General features: G+C 39.6%; 1 protein-coding gene across 1 annotated transcript in view; it reads left to right on the top strand.

Annotated features, from left to right (window-relative positions):
• Positions 1–18,106, top strand: part of LOC114034411 (myosin-13) — a 71,868-nt gene extending 53,762 nt beyond the window's left edge. The window contains exons 28-39 of the mRNA XM_027850095.1: positions 1,983–2,179; positions 3,025–3,208; positions 5,358–5,523; positions 6,355–6,479; positions 8,145–8,453; positions 8,551–8,754; positions 9,386–9,511; positions 9,680–9,850; positions 14,025–14,129; positions 14,231–14,326; positions 17,237–17,371; positions 18,049–18,106. Of these exons, the coding sequence (XP_027705896.1) occupies positions 1,983–2,179; positions 3,025–3,208; positions 5,358–5,523; positions 6,355–6,479; positions 8,145–8,453; positions 8,551–8,754; positions 9,386–9,511; positions 9,680–9,850; positions 14,025–14,129; positions 14,231–14,326; positions 17,237–17,371; positions 18,049–18,063 (1,833 nt within the window). The 3' untranslated portion in view covers positions 18,064–18,106. The remainder of the gene's footprint in view (positions 1–1,982; positions 2,180–3,024; positions 3,209–5,357; positions 5,524–6,354; positions 6,480–8,144; positions 8,454–8,550; positions 8,755–9,385; positions 9,512–9,679; positions 9,851–14,024; positions 14,130–14,230; positions 14,327–17,236; positions 17,372–18,048) is intronic.
• Positions 18,107–20,570: the final 2,464 nt, after the last annotated feature.

Here is a 20,570-nt window from a genome sequence, read left to right as displayed (position 1 = left end):
AGTAATCTAATGTTTGATAAACCCAAAGACCCCAGGTTCTGGGACAGTAGCTCACTATTCAACAAAAACTGGTGGGAAAACTGGAAAACAGTATAACAAAAACTAGGTATAGACCAACATCTTACACCATATACCAAGATAAGATCAAAATAGGTACATGATTTATACATAAAGAGTGATACCATAAGCAAATTAGGAGAGCAAGGAATAGTTTACCTGTTAGAACTATGGAGAAGGAAAGAATTTATAAGCAAACAAAAGATACAGAACATTGTGAAATATACAATGAATAATTTTGATCATATCAAATTTAAAAGTTTTTGCACAAACAAAACCAATGCAACTGATATTAGAAGGAAAGTAGAAAATGGGGAAACAATTTTTATAGCAGATGTCTCTGATAAAGGCCTCATTTCTCAAATATATAGAGAATTGAGTCAAATTTATAAGAATACAAGTCATTCTCCAGTTGATAAATGGTGAAAGGTTATGAACAGGCACTTTTCAGATGAAGAAATCAAAAGCTATCTATAGTCATATGAAAAAATGTTCTAACATCACACCTATCAGATTGGTTAATATGACAGAAAAGGAAAATTATAAATGTTGGAGAGGATGTGGGAAAATTGGGCCACTAATGCACTGTCGGTGGAGTTGTGAACTGATCCAAACATTCTGGAGAGCAATTTGGAACTATACCCAAAGGGAGATCAAAATGCATACCCTTTGATCCAGCAATACTAGCTCTATATCCCAAAGAGATTTTTTAAAAGGCGGGGGAGAGCGGGGTAGATCTACTTGTACAAAAATATTTATAGCAGCTCTTTTTGTGTTGGCAAAGAATTGGAAATTGAGGGGATGTCCATCAATTGTGGAATGGCTGAATAAGTTGTGGTATATGAATGTAGTAGAAAATTAATATGCTATAAGAAATGATGAACAAGTGGATTTCAGAAAAACCTGGAAAGACTTACATGAATTGATGCAAAGTGAAGTGAGCAGAACCAGGAGAACATTGTACACAGTACTGTTGTTGTTCTTCATTTTTGACGAGGACCAAAAAGACATCACTATGCTAGAGTCAGGTTTTGGTGTGTCTGACTGCGGCTGATCAGACCAATATGAGCTCAGAATATTCTACCACAGGTCGGGCACAAATAATGTATGTAAACCTTTGGGGTGGATTCTCTAAGTTTGCGTATCTTGTGTTTCTCTTGAGCTATTTCAATTCTGTTTTGCTCATAGAGCACAGCACCTTTTCTGATGTAGGCATGTCATGCTGAGCAATCCTGTGCCAGTGTCTCCCATGTCACACAATCAATTCCAAAGTTCTTAAGAGAGAACCTGAGAGAGTCCTTGTATCGCTTCTTCTGACCACCAAGTGAACACTTGCCCTGTGTGAGTTCTCCATAAAATAGTCTTTTTGGCAAGTGTACATTTTGCATTCGAACAACGTGGCCAGCCCATCAAAGTTGTGCTCTCTGAAGCAGAATTTGAATGTACACAGTAACAGCCACATTGTATAATGATCAACTATGAATGACTTAGCTATTCCCAGTAATACAATGATCCAAGAACAAGTAAAGGTCTCATGAAGAAAAATGCTATTCACATCCAGAGAAAGAACTGAAGGAGTCTGAATTCAGATCAAAGCATAATATTTTCACAATACTTATTTTTTCATGGGTTTCTTTTTTCTGGTTGGTCTGTTTCTTCTTTCACAACATGATGAATATGGAAATATATTTTACCTCATTTATATATCAAATTGCTTACTATGCTGGAGAGGGAGCAAATTTGGAACTCAAAAAAAGTTTTATGAATGTTAAAATTTGTATTTACATGTAATTAGAAAAAATAAAACACAATACAAAATTTTTAAAAAGTGGAATTAAAAGAGAACCTAGTACTCCAGTGTAAATCAAAATATCAAAAAACCTTAGAAGCTGATTCCTGCTCCTTCTATATTGTTATCATTCCAGGCCAAGAATGCTCTTGCTCATGCACTGCAGGCTTCCCGTCACAACTTTGACTTGTTAAGAGAACAATATGAAGAAGAACAGGAAGCCAAAGCTGAGCTCCAGCGGGTCATGTCCAGAGCCAACAATGAAGTGGCCCAGTGGAGGAACAAATATGAGACTGATGCCATACAACGTACAGAGGACCTGGAAGAGGCTAAGTATGAACTTTGGAATTTGCAGGGTGGAAAATTGGTGAATAGGCAGGCCAGTGCTCAAGGTGAATCTTCACTCTTGAAAATTCTTATACATTTTATTTTCCTGACCTGTTCCTAAATACTCAAAAAAAAACCCAAACTCCCAGCCTTCCCCAAATAACTCCATCATTCCACCCACCTCCCTTCTGTGACTCATTTGAGCCAGATCTACCCCTTACTTGCCTCTGCCAAGCATTTTGGGGCTCCCCCAGACGGTTCTTATGTTCTCTTATGTCATCAAATGACTTAAATCAGTCTTATCTCATCATTGTGAGCTATTTATCTTTCCTCATGTAGCAGGAGACTGGCCAATGAGAACCCCAATCCTGGAAGCATGTGCAGTAGACTGCCTGATGCCAACTTACATGAAGGTTTTAGGCAGTCTGCTTCTAGAAGTTTGTGATGATGTGTAATGAGGGGGTCTTCCTCCCTGGTTCAAAGCATGCACAAGTATCATGTGATTATGTTTCATCTGCCTACTGAGTACTGAAGAAAAGCCCCTTGATGGGCTACTAAGCCAGAATTGAATAGCATATGAAAGTCACTAAATAACTAAATTGATCTCTCTCTTCAAAGACCTATTCCACTTTCTCTCATGGTACTCACTGATTATCTTATTGGTCCCAATATTTAACTTTATGTAGAGTATACCACCTCTCATGCAACTAGGCTCCAAAAAGACTCAGTCCACTATACCTCAGTCAGAAGAACTTAGACTCCTCCCTTCCCCAACTCTCTATTGTATTTGATAGTTTCCCTATGCATTGGGAAATAGTTCCTATTTGAAGAATTATCTTTGGTCCTTTTAGGAAAAAACTAGCCCAGAGGCTCCAGGAGGCTGAAGAAAATATCGAGACCGTGAACTCCAAATGTTCATCTTTGGAGAAAACCAAGCAGAGGCTTCAGGGGGAAGTGGATGACCTTATGCTTGATTTGGAAAGATCTAACACTGCCTGTGCTGCTCTGGACAAGAAACAGAGGAATTTTGATAAGGTCCTTCCTCAATATTTGTAGAAACACGAATACGTGGCAATAATCCTTAGTCTACTTTTTTCATAAAGTTGTTGTTGGGAAAGTGTTCTCTAAATGGAAAAACACCATATAAGTGTGACCCAGGTGTTATACCCTAGTCATCCAACTTAAAAGGCAGGTAGCTGTTCATAGAAGGCAAAAGAACCTCATAATAATCCATAATTGTCATTTGTCCCTCCCAATCTACAATGATGAAGTATTAAGTAAACAATGGAGCAGATATGTCTAAAACCAGCCCTTGGGTACATGGGGTGCTAAATGTGCAGAGGTGAAAGTGTGCTGTAGTCTGAGAAATTGAGTCAAATGTAAAGATTCGGGCTGTGAGTCAGAGGGTAAGAGAGTACTTAATGAAATTGGATCAGTGTATTTGTGTTAAGAAAAGAAGTAGGAGTGTGACCAATGTGGAACCCAGAAGTTTGGGAGGCACAGTAATAGGGAACTTGCTGGAGTGTGGAGATCTGATATTTATATACTAGGTTAAATTTTGCAAAGGGATTTGCATGTATTATCTTACTTGAACCTCACAACAACTCCATGAAATAAGTACTATGGGTAATTTTATCCATCTTATTGATGGAGGAAACTGAGGCCCAAAAACTTCAGTGACTTGCCCGTAATCATACGGACAAGATTTGAATGCAAGTCTTCCTGACTCCAATTTAAATGCTCTAAGAAAGGTACTGGGGCTGATGGAGGGAGCATACTGCCTAACATATGAGAGATGCTTAATAAAAGTTTGTTGAATTGAATTGAATACTGTATGTCATTCTGAGTTCCAGGGCACTTTTCTCATATAACACCAACATTTGGGGAAGCATAATGACAGGCTCTCCTAAATACAAATGTCTGCTTGGGACAATTTCAAACCTCCAGTTGTCTACCTACAGTGAAAGAAAGCAGCATGAGGGACACAAGCAAACTCAGACCCACATGTGAGTGGGTCTGTGTCACTATTGTGATGTGAGAGGCAAAGAAATAGAGTACAAAGAATGCAGAACTTGGCATCATAAGACAGAAATCCAAGTCTCAGCTGTGTTATGTAATAACCATTATTAGGCTGTGGACAAATCACTGAGCCTTTCTAAGCCTCAGCTTCCTCAAATGCAAAATGGAGGTGTTCCCTGAACAACCTGTCTCAGCATTTTTCTGAGAAAAGCATCTCAGAAACTATAAGGTGTTATTTGAATATAAACAATTTTTAAGACAGCATGAGGCATCAAGGTGGCACAGCGGATAGTGCACTGGGCTCATCGTTGGGAATACATGAGTTCAAATCCCATCTCAGATATTTGCTAGCTGTGTGAGCTTGAGCATTTAAGTCACATAATCTTTCTCAGGCCATTTCCTTAGCTGTAAAATGGGAAAAATAATAGAATGTATTTGACAGAGTTGTTGGTAAGGATCAATGAGATGATCAAATAAATTAATATTTGTAAAACACTTAAGGCAGTGTCTGGCACATAGTAAGCTCTATATAAACATTAGCTATTATTATTGTTGTTATTAAATTCTAGCTATTATTATTATGTTGCAAGCTAATCTTGGTCTAAAGCTGTGCACTCCTGTTTTTTCTTTAAGTTGTTTTATACCACACCACTGATTATTTGTATTGGCTGGACTATATAGTATTGGGGGATGGGGGGAAACAGGAGGTGGTACTGTTTTATAAGGTAGATTTCATAATATCCATTTAACCCATTTGTGACAATATATGACATTTTAACCTCACAATGCCAGAACCCCTTATTCTTTAACACCTAAGGATGAGATAAACTCAGTTCCTTCAGTAGCATGTGTGTGTGTTTACACACACATGTATGTATGTATATTCATGTGTATATATTTACAGGTATATGTATATATTTGTATATATACAGATATATAGATATAGATATAGATAGTTCTTAAATCTAATTCATGTGTGAGTCAGGATGTCACCTGGTGATGTCATTGATCCTCTTTGAAAACAAAGGATAAACAATGAACAATTATATGTATATAAAATATATATATACATATATATATATATGTATATATATATATACACACACATTAACCTGAAGAAGACTTGTCACTGCTACTTCCATTACCAACCCTTGCGATTCTCTAGGTCCTTGTGGAGTGGAAGCAAAAGCTTGAGGAGAACCAAGCAGAGCTGGAATCTGCTCAGAAAGAATCTCGATCCTTGAGCACTGAACTTTTCAAAATGAAAAATGCCTATGAGGAAGTACTAGACCAGTTAGAGACCATGAAAAGGGAAAACAAGAACCTACAAGGTCAGTATCCTCACCTTCAGATGCTTGGAACTTACTAGCTTCACTATTTGCCCCTCAGGCCCTTATCTCCTTCCAGATGCCTGCCACTGTTCACAACCCCACTCAGCCTTCATTCTGTCTCCTAGGTAAGCCCATAAATTGATTAAATAATAACAGTGCCATGCAACTTTCAAAGTACATTCACAGATATTATCACGTCAACAATCTCACAATAACTCTGCCTTTATTCCATGCCTTATTGCTAGGAATCTGGGGATCCAAGTTCATCCTTTCTTTAATTACTATTTAGGGGACCACATTGGATTTTTAAATGCACTTGTATTTGGTAATAAATTCCAGTAGTTCCTGTGACTGCTGTCCCATGAGGTCCTCTAACCAATTCTCTTCTTTGGTTGCCTCTTAGTTATTTTTAAAACCTCATGAAGTTATTGAGATAAATGAGAACTCTTCATCACATACCCATCTCTGTAGAGGTGAAGTCAGGCAAGATGGTCTATAACCATAAAATCACAGATGGAAATGTCATTACAGGCCATATAGTAAGCATGACCTGCTTATTTTACAGGTGAGGAAACAGAGGTTATATGATTTAGCTGAGGTTATATAGATGGCACGTGTCATAGCTAAGATTCAATCCCAGACCCTGGACTCCAAATCCAGTGTTCATTCTCCCACACTGCCTCTACGTAATGTCTGAAACAGAATTCTACTTAATTCTCTCTTTTTCATGAACCTGTTGGTCAGAGTCAAGAAGGCAAGAAGGGTCATCTGCCTATGTGAGGTCTCAGGAGCACTGTGAAATTACCTAAATAGCAAATTCTATTATTACAGAGGAGATTTCTGATTTAAATGAGCTGATTGCAGAAAAGAGCAAGAATATGAAGGAAATGGAGAAGACCAAGAAGCAAGCTGAACAAGAAAAGTCAGATCTCCAGGCTTCTTTAGAAGAGGTTGAGGCAAGTTTCTGAAATATTACATGCTGGGCTTCTAAAGAAACATGCAACTTAAAAGGTTGTGCTAGGGAACCTTTGTGGTCTCTCCCCCTTCTGTAGGTCCTCAGAGAAAATACACCCAGGTCATTACTGGAGCCAATTGTCCCATCTGAGCTGTCCCTTACTTCACTTATTCCATTTCCTTTATTCAGTACATGATGTTTGCCCATTTCAGAAAAACCCTCTCTGTTGTTATTTTTTCAATCCAGTTCTCTCAGGAAGAAAGGAATCAACCCCAAATCACCTTAAGTAATGTAACTTAAAACTTCATATTGCCTCATATGTCCCACTCATCTTTGGCCATGATATTTCATTGCTGGTTTCTATGCCTTTGCATGGGCAGTTAGGTGGTACAGTGGATAGAGTGCTGGACTTGGAGGCAGGAAGACTCATCTTCCTGAGTTTAAATCTGGCCTCAGATACTTACTAATTGTGTGGCAAGCCACTTAACCCTGTTTGCCTCAGTTCTTCATCTGTAAAATGAGCTGGTGAAGGAAATGACAAACCACTCCAACAGCTCTGCCAAGAAAACCCCAAATGGAGTCACAGAGAGTCAGACGTGACTGAAAAATGACAACAACAACAACATGCTTTCGCATAGGCTGTCCCCCATGCCTGGAATATACCATATCCTCACCTCCATCTCTCAGAATCTCTAAATTCCTTCAAAACTCAGTGTAAGGGTTACCTCCTACAAAAAGCTTAACCTGACCCTCCCAGTTGCCAGCGCCCTCTTTCTCCCTCTATCCCAAGGAAATTTACTTTGTACATGTCATAGCCCCTTCTCCCATAGAATGTAAACTCCATAAAGGCAGAGACTGATTCATTTTTGTTTTTTATCCCTAGCATCTAACACAGTGACTAGCACATAGCATGCATTTGTTGAATTGAATTCCAGAACCTCTCCATTAGCAGAATGTTTTCCCAAACTATCCTGGTTGTGAATAGTTGTGATTGGCCTCGCTAAAAGCAATAACCACGCTTTAAGCAAATAAATATTTAGGATTTTGAGTGCAGCAGAAGCATGTCACAGGGCAGTAGCCTTATTTAGGAATAAGATCACTTATATGCTACTTACCCTTTAGAAACAAATATGGATTCTAATTCACACTAGTTGTTAAAGTAGATCCTATCTTACCTCCTAGAAGTAAGAAAATCACCTAACAACAGGCATTAAGTTTTTAGATTTGAATTTTCCTGATATCTTTGTCCTGTGTTTCCATCAAGCCATTTTGATAAGCTTGTGACTATGAATTACATTTTTGGTTTTATTTAAGACTTTGGGTAATTTGAATTCAATTGAATTCTACAACCAATTCTACAGCCTTCTATGTGCAAGACACTGTGCTAACAGCTGAAAATACAGAGACAAAAAAAATTAGTTCTTTGCCCTCAGTGAGCATACATTCTATTGGAGCTTACATTTCCCACCACTCTGATGCTTTTCTTCAATTAACTAGTCTCAGGTGCTTGGCTAATCTTCGCTAGAGGTGAGGCTGTGCAGCTAAATTCATTTATACTCAAGGGAAAGTTATCAGCCTAATTGTGTCAGCCCCCATCCCTATTCTCTCTGTTCAGGAACACTTTCTATGGAAAAAGTGAGACAATCTGGTATTTTCTTCCAAACAGGGCTCCTTGGAACATGAAGAAAGCAAAGTCTTGCGTATGCAGCTAGAGCTAAACCAGGTAAAATCTGAGATTGACCGGAAGGTCACTGAAAAGGATGAGGAAATTGAGCAGCTAAAAAGAAATAGCCAGAGAATGGCAGAGTCCATGCAAAGCATGTTGGATGCTGAGATCAGGAGCAGAAATGATGCCTTGAGGCTTAAGAAGAAGATGGAAGGAGACCTCAATGAAATGGAGATTCAGTTGGGCCGGGCTAACCGCCAGGTGGCTGAAACCCAGAAACACCTGCGTACCTTCCAGGGTCAGCTTAAGGTGAGTGAGGCAGCCTTCAGACTCTGCCCTTGTGGTACAGCCTCTATCTATAGCCTCATTCTGTCAATCCTGGTCTCACACTTGCTTCCCACTAAAGGATTCTCAGCTGCAACTGGATGATGCTCTGAGGGACAACAGTAACTTGAAGGAGCAGCTAGCCCTTGTGGAGCGCAGGAACAATCTCTTGGTGGAGGAACTTGATGAGATGAAAGTGGCCTTGGAGCAAACTGATAGGACACGCAGATTGTCTGAACAGGAGCTGCTGGATGCCAGTGAACGGGTGCAACTCCTACATACACAGGTACTCTGAGGTCTACTTCAAGAATGGTTCTCTTGCCTCTCTGAAAACACAGAAATGCAGGAAGGGATAAGCACTAGGTCTCTGCAGGTTAATCTGTTTTCTTTCCCTTATCAGAAAACAAAAACTATGAAACACACAACATATCCCTTTTTTGTTGTAGCTGCCAGGAAACACAAGAGTCAGGTTTATTAACAAAATGTTTTATTCTTTTCAACTTTGGCAGCTGAAAGCATCTACTCCTTCAGCTTGGTTTCGAAGGCCTATATTCTGGTTTATCTCTAAGGGTTTCATGCACTTTGAACTTGCTTTGAAATGTAAGCCACCTGGAGTCCTTTTGGAAATATGTGAACTATAAATTTTAAGTCCATCAAAATATTTCAGAAATATGTTTTTAAATCACATAAATATAACTATGAAACAAAGGAAAGAGAACTAGAATTAGAATCAGATGACCTTAGTTCTAAACCCAGTCATCAAATACTACCTGCGTGACCTTGTTCAAGTCATTTAATATTCATTAGCTTCAATTTATTCATCTGTAAAATGAGGATATTAGACTTGGTAACTTCTGAAGTGTCTTCTAGCTTTAAGTTTATGAGATCAAATCTCTATTATCTAATTTTCTTACTAGAATGCCAGTCTCATAAACACAAAGAAGAAGCTGGAGGCTGACATAGCTGAGTGCCAGAAGGAAGTGGAAAACTCTATACAGGAGGCTCGGAATGCAGAGGAGAAGGCCAAAAAAGCTATCACAGATGTGAGTGAGCTCTGTTGCCTCTTTTCTCAGAGATTAGGTGAAGGGTTTAGGGAAAAGGGTGGGCCTCTAGGCTTGAAAATTTCCTGTAAAGAATCAAGGAAACCTCCTGGATGGGTTAGATAATGATGGGTTAGGTGACTTATTAACATTTTCTGTGGATCTAACCAGGCAGCCATGATGGCTGAGGAGCTGAAGAAGGAGCAGGACACCAGCGCCCACCTGGAGCGGATGAAGAAGAACCTGGAGCAGACCGTGAAGGACTTGCAGCTCCGCCTGGATGAGGCCGAGCAGCTGGCCCTGAAAGGAGGGAAGAAGCAGATCCAGAAACTGGAGAATAGGGTACAGTGGCATGAGAATAACCAGAGAGTCATGACTTATCTTAGAATTCTAGGTCTATGTAGAAGCCATGTAGTCTACCTATCTACAGACAGGGCCACACAATACCCCACCCAAAGACTGGCAAAGAGAACAAAGAGAGGAAAGTTACACAGTGGTCTGAAAGTGGGCTTGTGACCATTTCTTCCTGTCCAGAGCATGCACCCACACACACATACACACACACTCTTATGGTGTTTTTGCTAAGACATAAAGTATTGAAATAAATAATAATTTTTGTGCCTATGACTTTTTAAATATTCATTTTATGAGTTTTATGTAGGTTCAAATCTGTTTGTGGAAAATATATGGGAAAAGCAACACTTTTTTTGATGTGATTTCCATTTTGAAGAGGCAGTATACCATATAGTAGAAATAATACCAAATGTGGACTCAAAAGAGCCTAGGTTCATGTCCTTGCTCCTTCCTAACTGCATGTCCTTGATCAAATAACTTACAATTGTTTAAGCACTGAGCCACAATATAAAGTTGGGAAAATAATACTTGGATTATCTACTTTCAATGACAGTGATGAGGAAAGAAAGTGCTTAGCAGATTGAAGAGTGTATTCAATCATATGACATATTCTCCTAATATCATTACTTAAATCTTACAGTAACATAGCTAGGCAAGAAAACGTTATAAGGTCAGTTAATTCCACAGAAACAATACTATAAATGTTGTAAATAGGTGACTCACCAAATCCTCTCATTGAGCAACTTGATAAAAGTTGATGATTTGGTTATATTGAACTAATGATGTTATTGCATTGGTCAGGGAACTACCACCTGCATATACACAAACTGCTGCTACTGAGTGGACCAAGTCCACTATTTGAGAACCACTTTCCTATTTTGTTTTAAATATCTATCTTCTTTTGTTCATCTACTCCAGTGTTTCATTCCTTTCCCAGTCTTTCTTAAGTGTAACTTAAATTCCTCCCACAGCAAGTCTAGCTTACTTCTTATTCATCAAGGAATACTGATGGTTTGAGTTTGCTCTTTAAAGTTAGAACAGTAGACATTTCAAATCTCCTATATGCTATATGTTATGCTGGTTTCTGTTCTTCCTTTGCCAATTTATCTGTTTAGTTCCATGGCTGATTCTTCTTTGGCTTTCCCTCATCCTTTTCTAGGTCCCCAAATCTGGTTGAACTGTTTGATTTTGTTTCTTTTGTTTTTAAAGGAGAGCTACGGGAAGTAGTGTAATAGGGGGTGACAATAGAGACATAAGAGCATGTAAAATATGCCCCCTAAGAACATTGGGAGCTGGGGTGGAAAGGGGATAAGGAATAGACAGAAGGGAGGAGCAAAAATTACAGGAAACGTTCTTCCTTTCCTTCCTGGAAATTGTCCCACACACTCTTGTTGCTGTAGTTTTCTTCATAAAGAAATACTAAAACACACCCTTCCTGGTTAAACAGGAAAGTCAATCCACCAACAGTACCTGTAAGTCAGTTAATAATGAAGGAGGAGGGGTGGCGAGGTGGGGCAATGGATGGAGCACCTGGCCCTGGAGTCAGGAGGACCTGAGTTCAAATCCAACCTCAGACACATAACACTTACTAGTTGTGTGACCTTGAGCAAGTCACTTAACCCCATTGCCTAGCCAAAAAAATAAAAAAATTAAAAAAAATAATGAAGGAAGAGACTTGTTTCTATGGAGCCTCATCTGGTCACCTTCAAAACGAGTTGCTCCCATACCCTATTTCAATTTAATACAATGTGACCCGAAAAAAAATTTATTTAGCACTTACTGATGTGAAGCCATATAATAGGCACTAGAAATACAAATATCAACACATCATAGACCCTACTCTCCAGGACCCTACAATCTCATAGGGAGGAGAGGAAGCTGTGATTATGATACAAGGGAGGCACACTATAAACCTTTCCCTCCCCTAAAAGCAGTAGCACCAGAGGGAATGTGTTACTTCCTCCCTCTTCCTACCCCTAAATTTTTGAGAAACAGCTTTAAATAATTTGAATAACCCTATCCAGCTGTATAGGAGAATTTAAGTGGCCTGAGAGACAACTGGAGAGGAATCACCCAGCCCCAGCTTACTGACTCATATGGACTCTGTTGGGAAGTACATACATGGGCCCTGTTGGAGAAAAAACTCAAAACTGATTAAAATCACCATGACCCAACACAGAACTAGGAAAAGAAACATGCCCATAAAGTAGAAGGTGAAGTTGTTGCTATAACTTTTGGAGCTATGATAAAGTCAAGCAAGAGAAGCTGGTATTATTAGCAGTTTGTGAGCTTAGAGAAAAAGAAGGGGGAAAAAAGAACCAGCATAATTCCATCAAGAATGGATTGTGCCAAATTAATTTCATTTTCTTTTTTTCCCAGGGTTAGTAGTTAAATAAGTCAGAGGAATTCTGTAAACAGAGTTTACCTCATTTTTACAACTTCTCAAGCTGTTATGGGTTATGGTTCAGTGGACTGAGCACTGGACCTAGAGTCAGGACCTGGGTTCAAATCCAACTTTACTAGCTGTGTGAATCTGGCCAAGTCGCTTCACCTCTAATTGTCTCAGTTTCCTCATCTATAGAATGATGATAATAATAGTATCTACCTCACAGGATTGAGAATGAAATGAAGTGACATCTGTAAAATGCTAGAGACACGCTAGCTATTGTGAGCTTTTCATCTGCGCTAAATGATAGTAGTTGAGTAGATTCAGAACTGGTCAAATGACTATACCTAAAGATTAGTATTTAATAGTTCAGGCACCCTGAAAGGGTCTGGGCTTGGACCCATGCCAACATTTTTTTTTCAGTGACCTAGATAAAGACAGATATAGTGACAGATAAAGATATAACATGTTTATCAAATTTGCAGATCCAAAAAGATTTTGACAAGCTAAAAGCATTGAGCTAAATCCAATAAGATGAAATTTAATAGGGACAAATAGCTAATATTCATATAATGCTCTAAAGTTTCAAAGCACTTTACATATGTTATCTCATTTGATTCTTACAACATTCCTGTTAGGTAAATGCTTTTATTACCCCTATTTTATAAATGAAGAAATTGAGGCTTGGAGAGACCTAGAATCTCTCCTCTCTTGTCCATTGTACTCACACCTTCAGAAGATCTCAGAGATGTCTCCAGTTGCTGCTCCCTGATAAGTTTATGTTGTCATGTATTATTTTGTCTACAATCCATGCCTCATCATGCATTTCTTCTTAGCGCCCAGCAGATGGCGGCCATCCCTTTTTCTAGAGGACCAGTTCTCAATTTCTAGATTTTTCTGGTTCAGAAACACGTCTATTTCTAGAGGGTTCTGTTGTACTTCATCCCCTAGAATTGGGCCTAGAAGTCTTCCAGACTTCCAGAACAGCTTCTCCTTGCAGCTGACAGGCAGGACTCTCCCCAATTCCACAGTGAACATGAAGACTTATCAAATATGTATCTTTCAGTATACCTCCCACCTGTATCAGTAATCTATATGCATCTAAAGGCTTTGGAATAATACCCCACTTTCTCCCTAGATCTCTCTCCATCTACCCCCAATTGCCCCTGGATTTATAGGTGGTTTATGGGTGGTTTAATTTACTAGTGGTGGTTCCCAAAATAACCAGAGGAAGGGGCAAAATGGGGAGGGAGTGTATATACTTCATCTAGCATTACTGCATGGAAAGGGAAAGGTGTGTAACCCTCAGATATATAGTAGGGTAAATATAAATGGATGGTACAGGTAAAACACTATAAAAAATTTGAGGAGGGGGAGATCACTTATAGCTGAGGAATTAGAGAGATATAGCAATGAAGGGGCCAGGATGCCAAAAAAAGATTTTATAGAGGAAGTTATACCTAAATGGGACTATGACTCTCAGGAATTCCTGCCACTATGTCCCAGTATCTGGGTCTTAGGGGAATAGAAGTGTGGCTCACATCCTACCCCTGATAATGACATTCAGTTTCATTACTGACTGGCAATCATAAGACTTTGAAGAAAACCAAAGTAGTTGCTCATTTGAAAGAGTTTGGGGACTCCTGCACTTCAGTATGCACCTTTGCAAAGTTTAATGTGGCAGGAAAGATGATCCAGCATAATATAAATAAGTAAGGAAGGTCCTAAGAGACTTTGATTTCTCTCTTGTGGTCTCTTCATAACACTGGATTTTAGGTTCATGAGCTGGAAAATGAGCTTGATGCTGAGCAGAAGAGGGGAGCTGAAGCCATTAAAGGGGCTCGCAAATATGAACGAAAAGTCAAAGAAATTACTTACCAGGTAAATGTCGGGAAAATCACAATAAAGTCTCTGCTACTCAAATTTTGTTCAGAAAAGTAGTGTGGTATATGGGGATTGTAATCCTAATCCTCTCTTTACAGGCTGCGGAAGATCGTAAGAATGTCCTCAGGCTCCAGGACCTGGTAGACAAGCTACAGGCAAAAGTGAAGTCATATAAGAGACAAGCAGAGGAGGCTGTGAGTACAGAAGATTCCCCCAGGTGACATGTTGTCGTGGTTACCATGGAGCCATGTGGGCACCATCCTGTATATTTTCTCTTAGCAACATACCAAAACTTATGAGATGTAGCAAAAGCAGTTCTTAGGGGAAGTTTTCTCCTAGCAGTCAATTTTGCTTATGAAGCATGTTTCTATTTCTTAGAAGAAACAAACATTCAGGAACTTTACTTCAGATTACAGAGCTCCTCAGGGTCCAAGCCAAGTTTTCTCTCCCACAAAATGAAGGGACTGGGTTTGAGGGGTTGAAATAATTGCTAAAATCCCTTTCAAATTCTTGACACTTTGTGAGCATGCTCTCTAGAGAGCAGTATTGTCTAGTGGAAAGGACACTGTATTTGGAGTCAGAAAAAAAGGGATTCGAGTCCTGGCTCTGATATTTATGAGATCTGTGATCTGAGAAGAGTTGTGCATTATCTTTGAGTTTGTTTCCTCATTTATAAAATGGTAGTATTGATATTTGAACAGCATTCATCATAGGAATTACATAGAAAAGCCCTTTATAAACCTTAAATACCTTAGGACTTCTCCATTAATGTTCACCATTCATGTGTGAACTCCCTCCACTAAAAGTACAATTTATAATCCATCCACACTGTCTCAGCCTGTGCTTCTCTTGTGCATGCCCTCTCAAGCCCTCCATAGAGCTCCACCCAACATGCTGTGGACTTTTTGATAGCTCTCTGAATATTCCATGGACACACTCAGGCTATTTGTTGCCTTTCTGTCTAATAATATAACTATCCCATCTTTTTCTAAGTATCTATCTCTGTATCTATATATGTTCCCAGTTACACCAAAACTAGAATCTATTTTTAAAAATTCTAGAGCCTTCTGACCATTCTACTTTGTCACTGAACGTCAAATTGCCTTTGTCCCACTCTTCACATTATTCATATATAGGCACTGATATCAGAATGTATTCCATAGCTTCCAGAGAATCCCAAATTGATTTTTTTTGGACTAGGTAAAAAAGGACATTTTTTTGCCTTATTTCTTACCTAGGCTTAATCACTGATTGGGCATTGCCTCAGATAAACTGAGACCTGGGAAAGACCTTAGCTTAAAAAAGGCCAAGGTCTCCCACTGCATCTGGGGCCATCTCTAGTCATCCTGATCAATAACTTGCCACTGGACCCAGATGGCTCAGGAGGAGAGAGCGAGGCTAGTGATTTTGCACAGCCCTGCCTCACTTAAATCCAATTTACTTGAAAGTCATGGCACCTGCCTGATATCATAGTGCTAAATTAATCAATCAATCAACAACTATTTATTAAGTCCTTGCTATGTGCCAGGCAGTTTACTAAGCACTAGGGATATAAAGAAAAAAACAGAAACGGTCCTTGCCCCCAGGGATTCTCATTCTTAAAAGACTGCCTATTCTTTTCTCATATTTTCATTAAGGAGGCCTCCCAATAAATCTTAAAGTGATGTAAAAATATAAATATAAGCTGTTACATATTCTGTTCTACCTCACTCTACCCCACTCTTCCTCACTCTACCCCACCAAAACTTTCTTACTCTAATTCCCCTACACAATCTTCTTTATCCTACTCTGCCCTACTATGGATGAAATCAAACATGGATAAACAGCAGTAACTGTTTCATTTCCATTTTCTGTATCCATTTTAGTATTCCTCTCTCCTACCCAGCCTCTACCATAAGACAGTGTTTTGCACTTGAGTTCTTAATAAATACTAACCTGACTTTTTTGAATGGAGAAAGCGTACTGAATAAATGTTTGAGCAGTCAGCATCTCCTTACTCTGTCTTTGCTACCTACTCAGGAGGCCAGTTTTATTCTGGTTTGGTCCTAGGGAGGCAATTCAGGCACAGTGGATAGAGCACTGGGCTTGGAATCAGGAAGACTCATCTTCAAATTCAGCCTTAGACACTTGCTAACTGTGAGATTCTGTGCAAGTCACTTATCTCTGTTTGCCTCAGTTCCTCATTTGTAAAAAAGAACCTGGAGAAGGAAATGGCAAACCACTTCAGTATCTTTGGATTACTGTTGAGTGGACCACACAGAATCTACACACAGTAAATTCATCTAGCTAGACCTGGCCAAGGAGCAAATCTTTCTGGTGCTCAGCTTACCATGTGAGCAAGATTTGTCTCTAAAAAACAGAGGTCTTTTTCAAGCTATAGAAGCAGGAATATCTGTCCTTCTCCCTCCTTCTTATCTACTTAGAATCCAAGACTCCTTCCCTTCTCTAACTCACCCAAATTCATCCTATAGCTTGTAAACCTGCAGTTATCATGATACAGCTAGGTGATAGAGGGGAAGGCATGCTGAGTTTGAAGTAGGGAAGCTTGTGTTTAAATCCTGCCTCTGACTCTCACTACCTGTGTGACTCTAAGCAAATCATTTAACTGTTGCCTTCCTTAGTCTCCTTATCTATAAAAAGGGATGATAATAGTAGCACATGTCTCCCAGTGTTGTTGGGAGGATAAGATGGAATAATATATATAAAATGCCTTGCAAACCTTAAATTAGTGCCATGTAAATATTAGCTATTCTTTTTTTTCTTTTTTTTGGTTAGGCAGTGGGGTTAAGTGACTTGCCTAGGGTCACACAGCTGGTAAGTGTTATGTGTCTGAGGCCAAATTTGAACTCAGGTCCTCCTGAACCCAGGGTCAGTGCTCTATCCACTGTGCCACCTAGCTGCCCCAGTATTAGCTATTCTTAACATAACCTGAAGAATATCCAATTCCGTTACTTTGGAGACCTCTGCCCTTCTTTCTATGTCCCAGGAAAGATAGTTCAGTGCACATCAATCATTCAGTCAACAAACATTTATTAAGCATCTATTACATGCCTCAATAACAGTGGTATAGAAAAGTTGCCATCCCCTGCCTCATTCTCTTTTAGGAGGAACAGGCCAACACTCAGTTAACAAGGTGCAGGAGAGTTCAACATGAACTGGAGGAAGCTGAGGAGCGGGCAGACATTGCTGAGTCACAGGTCAATAAGCTGAGAGCCAAGAGTCAAGACCCAGGGAGCCAGGTGGGTACATAGACCATGGTGCATAACAGGAACTGCCATTTGTAGCCCTAGAATTTTAGGGAAACCACAGTGCAGCTTCTTCCTGGGTAGGGCCTACAGAAGTTCGGGGCACAAAGGTTAAAGGGATTCCAAGAAACCCACCCCAAAGCCAAAGAATGGAGTCTACAAACATAAATCTCTTGGTCTCTCTTGCCCCCTAGTCACAGGTTTTGTAAATTTCAATCAGGGGTATTTCCAGAATGTTTTCATACATTTTTTATATTCTATAAAACATTTGAGATATAATACTCATTACAGCTAAGCCCTCTAAACTTGCAGGAAGATCTATTGCAAAAGTACTTCTTCAGGTTGCTTACTTTGGTCTGCCTAGGGGAAAGGACAACGGAAAATGGAGAGCTGATAGGCCTGCCTTCACTCTGAACAAGTGAGAGTCAGAACAAGGAAGGATCTACCAGCTGCCTTCCTTCTCTCTCTAAGCATTACCAGGATCCAAGCAGCCTCTGCATTGCAAGAGAGCTAGGAATCTGATAAGTGTACAATGAACAATAGACAAAGAAGCCCTTCTCTTAACACTTTGCTTTGAGTGTCTAACATTTTCAATGATTCCACTGGGGGGAAGATTTTGTTTTTCTCTACAGCTTCATTGAACTTTTTTCTTTTTTTTCCAACTTGCACAGAAAATGGAAGAGTGAGGACTCCAGCTACTCATTGCCCCATGTCTACAATGAACATGAATGGAAAATGTTACAAATAATAAATATTAATAGTAATGTAAGATTCCTAACTTTGTCACCTTCATTACTCTACAACTTGAGTTACCAAATGATAGAGTTTAGAAGAGCTAGATTTATAGACTGAAATTTAAAGGTCATTGGGGAAACTTAAGCCAAAGGATATGAGGTGACTTGCTCAAGGTCACCCAACAAGGTAAGCTTGATCACAGCTCACCTGAATCCTAGCCTAGTGCTTTTGCCTCTATACTTGCAATAGAGAAGTCATGTAGACCATCCCTCTACCATCATGTGAATGTGAGATTCTTACCTATGCCATTTTATATATAAGGAAAATTGGTCTAGAAAACCTCTAAATCTCTCCCAATACTAAACTTTGAGGATTCTTGGAAATACTAGTCAACGAAGAAGGATACCTTGGATTTGGATAGGACCTTTCTTACCAGGATCTCAAAATGCTTTCATTTCTGTCTCTATTATCTATTTAATTTTATAGATAGGGAAAGTTTGACCCAGAATGTTTGTCTGAGTATAGTGCAGTGGGAGAAGCAACCATAATGTGATAGAAAGAAGTTGGGACTAGGAAACAGTTCAAAGAGGAATTCGCAATGAAATATCTATAATTTATTTCAGAAATTACTATATCCAATTATTCTTTTAACTGGACCTGTAATTTCATGTATATTGGGAACTTCCAGTGAGGAAACTCCTTCTCCTGATGCAGGTATAGATTTGGAAAGGTGATGAGCCCAACAGTGACATGTACCTGTTGTAGCTGAGAAGAGGGCCATATTGAGGGGCCCTATGTGCTACTCAAGAATCTTATTTACAAAACGGCTAGCTTACCACTTGTTTCGATGGCAAGCCAGGGTATATAAACCATTCCCCTCCCGCCCCCACATACCCTCACTACTAAAAAGAGAGAAGTTGTTTCTGTCTGGTTCCTAAGTCACAGCCATCAGATTCTATTTTCAACCAAACATAGGATGTCATTCCATTTTTTAAATCCATACCTTTGCATGGCTACTCTATCCCCCTGGAATTCACTCCTTCCTTACTTTTACCTCTTAGAATTTTTTAGCATCCTTTAGGGCTCAACTAAGGGGATCTAGTTTCTTGTACTCTCTCCCTCCTAAAGCTATCTTGCACTGAATTATCTTTGTTAATGTTGTATCTTTGTATCTCTAGCACAGTGCCCTGCATAAGGTATACACAATAAATTCTTTTGAATTGAAGTAAATTACCTGAATTGAGATAAGAGGTAGAAACTAGGAGTGGAAACATAAAGAACAAGGTATATAATAAATCAACTGATAAATGTTTCTTGACTGATCAAATGATACTACATTGGAGGTCATGTTTGCTTAGGGAAGGCTACACTTGGTTCAAGAATGCTAGCCCTGGATCCCCAAAACCAGGTTTGTTGCTTTCATCTTCACCCTTTACTGCATATGCCAGGTAAGTCATTACCATACCACCATCTCCACTCCTACTCTAATGAGAACAACCCAGGGCTCTGACCCTAAGAGCCCTGGAAAGGGTTACATTAAATAATAACATTAAAGAGGACATATTAACATCTGCTTTGCTGTGGCACCCTAAGGAGCATGGAACTTTTCTATCTGACTTACAGTTGAAACCTTCTATATGTGTTGTCTCCCCAATTAGGACATGAGCTCCTTAAGAGTGAGGTCTGTCTTATCTTTTGGGGGGGGGGGGCTTAAGTGACTTGCCCCCACACAGCTGCTAAGTGTCTGGGAGTGGATTTGAACTCAGGTCCTCCTGACTCCAGGGCCAATGCTCTATCCACTGAGTCACTTAGCTTCACTGTCTTATATTCATATCCTTGTGCTTAGCATAATACTTTTCAAAAAGCAAGTGCTTAATAAATGTTTTATTCATTCATTCACCCCAGGGCCTTCCCCATCACCCTGTACCACCTGAAATTCCAACCACCAGCATTCAGGTTAGTCCAAGTGCCTTCTCCAGTACTCTAGAGTTCATCTCCTCCTAGACTTCTTCAACCCTTCAGCCTTATATTGTTACTTCCTGCCTCCTGATTAGAATCTTGCAGGCTGTATACCAGGCCTTCTCCTGCCTGCTGTGGGCCTTATAGGATATAATCTGTCATGAGGTTGAACCTCAAGGTTACACCTGCCTCCCTCAACTGACCTTTCTGCAACTAATGATATTCTGTCTGAACTCATTTCTCAATGACTACAATACTCAAACTTCCACGTATCCTCCCTATATCAATGATTCTGAACCCTTCCCTTGCCATGCCCCCAGCAACCCTAATTCCTATTAACAAGTGCCTGCTTTCTCAGTTCCATCCTCCTCAATCCTACCTCCACCTCCATACACACAATATCCCACTCCATATCCGTCTATCCTTTCACTGTCCCTGAAATGCTTGTACCATAATTTTCAAATTTGCCTTCGTCTTAAACCTTTTCCTTTCTCACTCC

This window comes from Vombatus ursinus, unplaced genomic scaffold, assembly GCF_900497805.2.
Source record: "Vombatus ursinus unplaced genomic scaffold, bare-nosed wombat genome assembly UNPS02008996.1, whole genome shotgun sequence".
Taxonomy (NCBI): Eukaryota; Metazoa; Chordata; class Mammalia; order Diprotodontia; family Vombatidae; genus Vombatus; species Vombatus ursinus.
Note: the sequence above shows the minus strand (reverse complement) of the source record. Positions and strands in the feature narration are given on the sequence as shown.